General features: G+C 67.9%; 4 protein-coding genes across 4 annotated transcripts in view; 2 read left to right on the forward strand and 2 right to left on the reverse strand.

The window, feature by feature from the left end:
- The window catches only part of H696_00424 (hypothetical protein), a gene marked incomplete at both ends in the record, with an annotated part of 3,290 nt that extends 3,211 nt beyond the window's left edge, over positions 1 to 79 (reverse strand). Inside the window, one exon of the mRNA XM_009494275.1 lies at positions 66 to 79. Within this exon, the coding sequence (XP_009492550.1) occupies positions 66 to 79 (14 nt within the window). The remainder of the gene's footprint in view (positions 1 to 65) is intronic.
- Positions 80 to 983: 904 nt separating this feature from the next.
- On the forward strand, positions 984 to 1,807 carry H696_00425 (hypothetical protein; the record flags this gene model as incomplete). Its single annotated transcript, XM_009494276.1, has 4 exons — positions 984 to 1,133; positions 1,269 to 1,385; positions 1,490 to 1,520; positions 1,695 to 1,807. The coding sequence occupies 4 exons, from the start codon at positions 984 to 986 to the stop codon at positions 1,805 to 1,807; spliced, it is 411 nt and encodes a 136-aa protein (XP_009492551.1).
- Positions 1,808 to 2,005: 198 nt separating this feature from the next.
- On the reverse strand, positions 2,006 to 4,877 carry H696_00426 (hypothetical protein; the record flags this gene model as incomplete). The annotated part of the gene is made up of 9 exons (XM_009494277.1): positions 2,006 to 2,185; positions 2,334 to 2,574; positions 2,764 to 3,069; positions 3,194 to 3,366; positions 3,476 to 3,744; positions 3,852 to 3,937; positions 4,039 to 4,170; positions 4,390 to 4,485; positions 4,609 to 4,877. The coding sequence occupies 9 exons, from the start codon at positions 4,875 to 4,877 to the stop codon at positions 2,006 to 2,008; spliced, it is 1,752 nt and encodes a 583-aa protein (XP_009492552.1).
- A 1,324-nt stretch (positions 4,878 to 6,201) lies between these two features.
- Positions 6,202 to 9,341, forward strand: part of H696_00427 (hypothetical protein) — a gene marked incomplete at both ends in the record, with an annotated part of 3,968 nt that continues 828 nt past the window's right edge. The window contains 4 exons of the mRNA XM_009494278.1: positions 6,202 to 6,294; positions 6,399 to 6,756; positions 6,890 to 6,939; positions 7,027 to 9,012. Coding sequence (XP_009492553.1) covers positions 6,202 to 6,294; positions 6,399 to 6,756; positions 6,890 to 6,939; positions 7,027 to 9,012 — 2,487 coding nt within the window. The remainder of the gene's footprint in view (positions 6,295 to 6,398; positions 6,757 to 6,889; positions 6,940 to 7,026; positions 9,013 to 9,341) is intronic.

Below are 9,341 nucleotides of genomic sequence, written 5' to 3' on the forward strand. Positions count from 1 at the left end.
GCTGGGCACGGCGGGGGCACATCAAGTGGCAGGCCCCGCCTGCCGTGGTTCAACGGACAGGGCACGCCTTCCGTGGCATCCGCCCGGTGCGAATGAAAACCGCCGTATGCCGGGAGTTCGCACAGACGGAGAGAAAGGGCGTGGTTCAGCGGAGGGAAAGAGAGAGAAAGAGAGGCAGGGAGAGAACCCTGCCCCGACCGGAAGGATGGGGGCCATACGCTGTGTCCCTGGAGGCGGGAAGACTCAGCCGGCCAGGGCATATGATTGCTCAGGCCTCGCACGTGACCCTCCGCATTGCTTCCTGCCCTTGGACAGCAGCCCACCAGCCCGTCCCTGAGAAGGCGGTCGATCTGCCTTGGTGAGCCCTCGTCCGCGCCCTCACAGGCCCCCGGGAGAGGCGGGGGAGGGGGACGTGTATTTCCGACGGCAGAGCAATGTGCCCCGGCGCTCTCCACCGGCGCGTGCGCGATCGTGCATGGCTCCCCCCCTCTCCCTCTCTCTCTCCCTCTCTCCCTCTCTCCCCTTCTTCCGCCTGCTCGCCCCAGACACCGTGCTCTCGGCCGGCCCCCTCCCTGATCGCCCGCCTTCCCTCCCTTCGCATCTTATCACCTTTCTCCCTGCCCCCTTCGCGCCAAGCCCGATGGAACGGTTTCTTCGACAGCGACCGGCCTTGATCGCGGATCCGCCGGCCTCCACAGCCTCCGTCCCGGAGCCGGATGACGATGAAAGCCCCGACGTCATCCGATCCGTGGCCCTCCTTCGCATTGGCACTGGTACGTCGGCGCCGCCTCCTTTGACTCCGGTCCCTCCTGTGAGGTGCCCTCCTGGCAGCTCCACACATCTGACATCGACCACTTGCCATGTGTGTGTGTGTGTGTGTGCGTGCGTGCGTATGTGCCTGTGTGTGTGTGTGTGTGCCTGCGTTCACACAACCGGCTATGTGCCCAGATCTCGCGGACTTGACGCTTCCGCCAGAAGTCACCATGGCACCCGGTGATCCAGCGGACCCCCTCCAACACAATGTTACCGTCACACCGGTCTTCGGGCCGTTTGCCGGCCGCCGGGTGGACTTCACTTTGCAGTTCCCTCCGGACTATCCCTTCCGCGGGCCGCGAATCCGCTGCCGCCAGGCGGTGCGCCACTTCCCCCCCCCCCCCCTCCCCTTTGCACTGCCTTCCTTTTTCCATCCTCGGGCGCCCTTCGGCGCTGTGGAGCTCTGCCCTTCTTCTGACGCTGCTTGCGCCGGCGGCCCTGCTTCCCGTCGGAAGATCTTCCACCCAAATATCGATGTCGGGGGCGGGGTTTGCCTGAATATCCTCCGGCTGGAGTGGTCACCTGTACACACCCTCGAGCACCTGCTGGTCGGCCTGCTGAACATTATGACGGTACATGCCACGCACGCCAGTCCCAAATAAGGGCGCTGTCACTTACCCAACTCCTCGCGCCCTCTCCACCTGCGCCGCTTGCTCCGCCTGGCCACGGACGAAAGGAACCATACCCGGAGGACCCACTCAATAAGTGTGCGCCCCCCCCCCCCCCCCCCCCCCCTGCCTACCCTCAACTTCCCCTGTGCTCTGCTCTGCATTCCTCTCTCCTTCCTAGGCCGCCCCATCCTTTCGGCATGGAGGGAGGATATGGGCCTCCCTGCTGACATGAGCTTGCTCCGCTTCCCCCTCGACGTCACCGTTGCATAGCCGCCGCGGACATCATGCTGCAGGACCCCCGCCGGTATGTGGAGATCGTCAACCTCACCATCGCCGGAGGAACCTTCGACGGGGTGGCTTTCAGTGCGCTGGACCGTGCCTAGCCGCCCGACGCGTGCATGTGCCAGACAAAAAAACACCCTGGCCATTTGCGGTTGTCTGTGTTTTGGTATTTGGTCGGGGGGGGGGGGGGGGGGGGCGGGGGGGGGGGGGGGGGGGGGGCGGGCACGGCCCCGGGGAAGAGACACGGCGGCGGAAACGCCCTGGCAAAAGGCAAACGCCCCGGGCGCAAGCGGGGCACATCACTCGGCCTTGGCCTTTTCAGCAGCCATCCAAGGAGCCTTGTGGAAATCGGCGTCGCCCTCGATGGACACGCTGGAACGGGACCACACAAGCAGAGCCGCCAGCATGAGGAAGATCACCATGCTCAGGCTGACGGGCTTGATGAGCAACGCCTCCGGCCCATTGAGGCGGTAGGTCACCTTCAGGGGGCGAGTGCCGGAGGGTGGGGATGTGAGTGGGGGGGGGGGGGGGGCTGGACATGCACCAGTGGATAGAGGGCAGAGAGGATAGGAAGGTAGAAAGGAGGGGCAAAGGTGGCGGTGCTGGCGGCGCTGGCGGTGCACGAACCTCGATGTCATTCTCATGGCTGAGCGAGGCCACGAGCTGGTGGCGGATGACAATCGTCGGCCGGCCCTGACCGAGGATACTGTTGCCCTCGAGCGTGCGGACCCATGCCGGCGTCGGGAGGCCGAAGAAAGACAACACCCTCGGCAGGAAGGACACGGGTGACAGGGAGTCCAAGAAGGAGAAAGTCGGGTCGCCGATGCTCAGGAAGTCCACGTTGAAGGGGAGCTTGATATGGACGTCACTGGGGGGACGGCGGGCGTGTCAGCGAGCGCGAGCCAGGCCTACGGCCAAGTGACGGGCGATTCAGGGGGGGGGGGAGAGAGAGAGAGGGGGAGGGAGGGAGGGAGGGGGGGGGGGAAGCGCGCGAGGGGGAGGAACCGGTGGAAAGGAGGACAGTGCAGGAAGGCGGCGGGGAGGTGGGCATGCATACCGGGCGCCCTCCGGCAGGACGATATTCAGCTCAAAGCGCAGGATGGCCGCCGAGCTGTGGGACTCCAGCAGCGGCAGGCGGAGCATGTGAAGCGACGGGTCGTCCTGGCTGGTGGAGCCAAACAGGAAGTTCGGGTCCTTGGGCGAGGCGGCCTCCGTGTCGGAGAAGGTGCCGAGACTGTCAAGTGGCACGGTGTAGCCATGGCTCCATTCGGCGCGCCAGCCGCCAAACAGAGGATACCGCGTCTTCAGGGTCAAGATGCGCGGCAGAGCCGAGTTCAGCTGCGGCGTCTCGGCGTCGACAATGCTGCATTTGCGGGGGGGGGGGGGGGCGGGGGGCGGAAGGGGGGGGGGGGGGGGGGGGGGTGGGGGGGGGGGGGGGGGGGGGGGGGGGGGGGGGGGGGGAGAGCAATTTGACCGTCGTGGCGCACCTGGAAGACACGTTACCCAGCTGATCGACGAAGTAGATGTTCTTGGCCATGGAGGGGATGGGGAAGCGGAAGATGCCGGCCATGCCGTCGGGATTCGAGCCGTGCGACCGATCGGGGGAGGACATCTTGGCGCGGGAGAAACCGCCGCGCAAGGCGGCCCCGGTGTTGAGGACCTGGCTCCCCGGCGGTGGAGGTTAGCGAAGCAAGTGCAGGAGGCGGCATGAACCGGGCGAGAGGGAGGGCGGAGGGCGGAGGGCGGAGGGCGGAGGAGTGCAGACGGACATGGTAGGAGTTATCCACATGCAGGGTGCCAGTGAGGTGGGACACAGTGGCCGTGCGAGTCAGATCCTCCACAATGGCCTGGCCGGCGGGCTCGCGAATGCGGAAGGAGACCAGGGGGAGTTTGGCCGTGCCGGCACCGGTGGCAAAAATGTCGTCAGTGGCTGGCACGTCGACAAAGGGCCCAAGAGAGAAGTGCGTGGACGAAGCGATGGACTTGCGCCGGTGGTCGGTCGGGGTGTTGCTCGGGATGAGGCTGACGCTGTGACCGTCTACGGACCAAAAAGGGCGGGGGGGGGGGGGGGGAAAGGGAGCAGCGGAGGGTCAGCCAGTGCGCCGGATCAGGAAGGGAAAAGAGCGGGACAACGGGCATGCGCACCGCCGGTCATCTTGGCGGTCATGATCTGCTCGGTTGTCTTGTAGGGCGAGACAAAGTGCAGGGGAGTGGTGGTGGCGAGGAATTGCCTGCGAGCAAGTTGAGAGAGACACATGTGGGCATGTGGGCATGTGTCAGTGACTGGACGATCGGCCGGCAGCATGGGGGAGGGAGGGGCGATGGAACGGACGGGTCGCCCTGCTCGATGGTGGCCGGGGTGGGACGGGCGCCACCAATCTTGATGACATAGAAGGCCAGCGTGCGCGAGGCTTGCGGCGGGAGCGGCGTGGCAAAGGAGTATTCGTAGACCTGGACCGGGGAGCTGACGTGTGGTGTGCATGACAGTGAGAAGACCAGAGAGTGAAGGAGGGGCATAAGGGGGGAGACAGACATAGGTGCAGAGAGAGAGAAAGAAAGAAAGGGAAAAGGGGAAGGCATCAGGGAGCGAGTGTGTGTGTGTGTGTGTGTGTGTGTGTGTGTGTGTGTGTGTGTGTGCACACGCGGGGGACCGGGGCGAAGGGACATGCTCGGCGAGGCATACCTGCTGGAGGACTCCGAGCGGGACAGGAGTCGCAGCGACTCCAGCGGTTGGAACTGGTCCTCCTCATAGGGGCTGACCGAGGAGATCATCCCATCACTGGGCAGGGGGCGAGCGGGGGGAAGGAGGGGGGGAGAGAGAGGGGGAGAGAGAGAGAGAGAGAGGGAGAGAACGTCAGCGCAAGGTCGATGTCAGGGGAGAGGGAGACCCAAGAGGACGCACTTGACAGGGAGAGTCAGCCGGTAGTGCGCCAGATCGGCGTCCCCCTGTGGGGCCTCGTAGCTGACGGTGATGTTGAGGAGCTCCGAGTGGAAGGCCGACCCGTCGGAGATGGTGAAGTCCAGCTGGCGGGCCACGCGCGAGTTGACGACAAGCGCATCCGAGGCCGAGGCGCCGGCCAGGGCCAGCAGGCCGGTCAGGGCCAACCACACCGCAACCAGGGGCAGCGCCCACTGCCGGCCGACGGCCGACAGCCACAGAGACGCGCGCATTGGGCCGGCAGTGGGGGAGGGGGGAGAACGGGGGAGTGCAAGGGAGGGGAAGAGGGAGAAGGGGCGCAGGGGGCGAGCAAAGAGCAGGCGGGAGGGCAAGCTTCCAGGGCAAGGGCGCGGCGGGGACTGGTGAGGCAGGGAGAGAGAGAGAGAGAGAGGGCGGGAGAGACGGGAGTTGAAGGGGTCTGCCGTGGGCCGATGGCCGGCGGGGGCAAGGGCGCCGCCGCGCGATGAGTCCCCCCTTTGCCGAGCGAGGGGGGGGCACCGGGCGCCGGGCGCCGGGCTCCAGGACCGGGCGCCGGGCTCGATCTCCCCCCTCGGGGGCGGCCTCATCTAGACGCCCCCCGCCCCCCCCCCCCCCCCGTGAAGGGAGCACCGCGCTTGTCCATGTTCCCGTCCTGCCTCGGCGGGAAAACTACGAAGACGCCTATCGAGTACTGCTGTGGGGCCAGTTGGCGCGGAGGGCGCGACGAGGCGTGCCCGCCACCTCCGAGCAGTCCCGGGACGCGTAGACGCCAGCGTCCGTCGGCAGATGGCGATCCCGTTCGCCTGCGGCTGACCTGGGAAACAGTCCCCAAGTCATGTTATAATATGCTCGGACAATATAGTGTGACCTGCGAGACGGCCCTCCGCCGGTTGCACCCGCATTTGTCTCCCTCGCTCTCCAAGGGTGGTCCATCTCAATCGCCCGGAAAAGAACCGGCATCCGGGGGGGGGGGGGGAGACAGGCCGGGCGGGCATGCGCAGGTGCCAGCTGTGCGGTTTCCGGGGGCGCGGGGAGCAGGGGGACACACACACACACACACACGGGCCCGGAGCCCTGGGATCTGATCCGCCCCCTCCTTAACAGGCCGCTGGGACGGCCCGGCGGTCCGGCGGGGGTTGTTTTTTTCCCCCCCCCTCCCCCGCGCCGGCTGGCCGGCCGTTGTTCCCGCGGTTCTGGCCGAGACGCTGGCTGCCTGGGGGGGCCGCGCAAAAGGGGTCGCCTGGCTGTTTCCAGGGCGAGGCGGCACGACCCGAGGACGGGAGGCTCCCCCCCCCCGACCCGGGGAACTCCCTCGAGGGAGATTATTGTGGCACGGTGTTGGTCACAGATCGCCCCCCCGGGCGAGGAGGGAGCATCCTCCTCCTCCGACTCTGCCCTTTTTGCGCGCGCGCGCGCCTTGCCCTCGCCTCCTCCCCCCCCCCCTTCCCGCCGCCCAATCTTTGCCCACGCCTCTTTCCTCCTTGTTTTTTCTTTCCTTCGCTCCCTCCCCTCCGGCTCTGGTCATCGGCCCCTCCGCCCTCGGCCTCTCTGCCCCCGGCCGCTCTTCCACCCCGGCCTATGGATTCGCCGTCAGGCGTATCTGGGGGCCCGCCGCCGCTGCCGCCGCTGCCGCCGCCGACCCGGTCCGGCCCGGCGCCCCCCCCCTGGGATGTGCGTCCTCTCCGAGCTCCCCTCCCCTGCCCTTGGCCTGTGCTCTGACTGAGCGCGCACCTTCTCGCTCACCGGCTGCCTCACTCCTGGGCCCGCCTCGACAGCTGGATGTGGCCAAGCTGCGCGCCGTTGCGGCCCTGGGCCTGCCGCCACCGCCGGCCGTCGGCCCTGCGAGCGAAGTGTGTGCCACCTGCGGGCTGTCGCGGTTTACCTTTGCCTGCACGGACCTCTTGCACCAGACATTCTGCCAGTGCCCGGAGCCGGGGGACTTCTCCCCCCTGTCAAGGGCGCCCGGGCCGCCGGGATGGTGGACCTCGGCCGCCCCGGGGTCACCATCGGGCTCCCACCTGGCCGATCCACTGGCCTGCTGGGTGGGCATGGCGGATGTCGAGACATCCGGCCCCGGGACTCCCATCAGCTCGCAGTACTTTTTGACCTTGCACCAGATGGCCGACACCATTGGTACGCGCCCACCGAGAGGTCTCTCTCTCTCTCCCTTTCCTCTTCCTTCTCCCTTGACCTCGTCCCTGGGTCCCTCTTCTGCAATTATACAGACCCCGGACTGACTCCCCTTCGCCGGTCCCCCCCCCTATAGATTGCCCTGCCCGGGCGTCGGCCACCACCCCGCCCTCACCCTACAATCCGGTGCGTGGGCGCCATGCTCCCCCTTCCCCCGGTCGCCTGTCTTCTCACACTGCCCTTGACTCACTCTGCCCGGGTCCGCATGTTCAGAATCTTCTCTTCAGCTTCTCGGCCCCGACCGGGGGCCCGGCGCCGGCGCCATGCCAATGCTCGGTGCCGACCGCCCCGGGGGCCTATGCCCCGACCACCGATCGGACCTTCCGCCTATGCGCCTGGCGCCTCACCAGTTCCCACACCCCGGCTACCCTTCATACTCTCAACTGGTGCCGGAGCGCCGCTCCAACGGCAGCCAGCCTGCTGACCGGCGACCAGCTCTTTTCCCTCGACCTGGTGGCCGTGCGCACCGTCGCCCAGTCGACCATGGAGCCAGTCAGCCTGGCCCGATCGACCGGGCCGCCCTTGCGGTCGGCGGATCTCCTGGCCGGCTGGCCGGCCCTTGTGCCGGACCTGGCCGATCCGCCCCCGGGGCCGGGCTTCCCCGCCGACATGCTGACCGAGCAGGCGGATGATCGTCCGGCCGGCGACCCCTCCCTGAGTGGGCGCCTGCTTCTCTTCTTCGGGAACACGGTCCTCGAGGCGGTGCACAGGAGGGCACCCGACTCCGGGTTGTCGCCTGCCGCCACTGACCATGCCCCGGCCGAAGGCAGCCTGCAGCCTGCCACCGGTGAGCCCGAGCCGATCGCGGCGCGGCCCTGCTCATCGACGGCGCTGGCCGGACTGTTGCAACTGTCCCGGCGCTTGCGCGATGGCGAGGCCCGGGTGGCCCAGCTGCGTGAGCGTGTTTTGGTGTCCTCGTCATCGGCCGGGTCGGGCCCCAGTCCGGCGGCGGTGGCAGCCCAGGCACAGGCCGTGCGGAGTGCGCAATCCGGGCGACATTTCGCGGCCGACCTCCTGGCACAGTCCTTTGCCGGGTCCTCGGAATGCCGGGACTTCGGCGCCGGCAAGTCCGGCTCCCTGGGCGGACCGGCGACCGGGGCTCTCTGGCGGGGGCTGATCGCACGCCGGGCGCGCATGCACGGGGCCCGGTGGGCCCAGCTACGCGTGCGCCTGGCCGGGGACTTCCTGCTCCCGCCGTGCGCCGAGTGTGGGCCCGCGGTCCCGGGGAACCGGGCCCCCCTGTGCTCCGGGTGCCGGGGGCGCTTGCTGTGCCTGCCATTGAAGCTGGGCTATGCCACGGCCCTGGACAGCGGGAAGCCCAGCCGGCCGGCTCCTCGGCCGGACCAGGCGGCCCCCCTGCTCCGGGCCAACCGGGCCGTGGTCCAGCGCCTGGCGGTCCTGGTGGACATGCAGCAAACCCAACTGCTGGCCGATGTGCAAACCCTCTTCCGGCCGGTGTATGTCGGCCGGCCGGAGCTTCTGGAGTACTTCTTGGCATGCTTCGGCCTGCCGCTGATCTCCTCCTACCTGGGCCAGCCCCTGCGCCTGCCGCTGTACCATGAGGGCCCGCCATTGCTATGCGGCTTGAGTGTCCCCCCCTCGCCGTACCAGAACTTCCACGTGTCCACCTCCCTGCCGCTGGTGGCCCGCCGGGAGACCGAGGTCCTGGCCAACTTCTCGTACTCCAGCTACTTCCGGGCCGGCGAGTCGCGGCGCCTCTTCCTCCCGCCGCCCTACATGCCGAACTCCCTGTTCTATGTGGCCCCCTCGGCCTTGCCATACTTCAACCGCTCGGGCCGGCTCATGCGGCCGGTGCTCTTCCCGCACACGGTTCAACTGCTGGAGTTCCCCCTCTCCCTGGCCTTCGCGCACTTGTACAGCCACTCGGCCGGCGGGTCCGGGGGTGGTGGCGCAAGCAGCAGCGGCGGTGGGTCCGGCGGCGGCGGTGGATCCGGCGGCGGCAGTGGGGCCGGCGGCGGCGGCGGTGGCGGCGGCGGCGGCGGCGGCGGCGGCGGCGGCAGCGGGTCTGGTGGCTCTGGCGTCACCAGCCCCGGCGCGACCGGTGCCCTCGAAGGGCAACTCATTCCCGGCTCCCTGGGTCTTCCCGGTGGCGTGCGGTCTGCTAGCAGTTCCTCCCAGCCGCCACCGCCTTCGGGGACACTTTTCCGGATACCCGATCTACTGTTCAATCTGCGCCTGGTATGGTCATGTTGTGTCTTCTTCTCATTTTACCCAGCCCTTCTGATCGCAGCAACTGACCCCCCCCCCTCCTCCTGGCTTGTGTTTCTTCTGCTTCTGCTTTTGCTTCTTCTTTCGCCCTCCCTCTCCCGGCAGCTCATCTCCTTTCGACACAGGACCACTCATTTCCTTTCGGCCGCCGAGTCACTGGACCCATTGCATGCGGCTGTTTACCCAGACGGCCACTCATGGCAACAGCAGCAGCAGCAGCAGCAGCAGCAGCAGCAGCAGCAGCAGCAGCAGCAGCAGCAGCAGCAGCAGCAGCAGCAGCAGCAGCAGCAGCAGCAGCA

The sequence above is a fragment of the Fonticula alba genome (genome assembly GCF_000388065.1).
Source record: "Fonticula alba strain ATCC 38817 unplaced genomic scaffold supercont2.1, whole genome shotgun sequence".
Taxonomy (NCBI): domain Eukaryota; order Rotosphaerida; family Fonticulaceae; genus Fonticula; species Fonticula alba.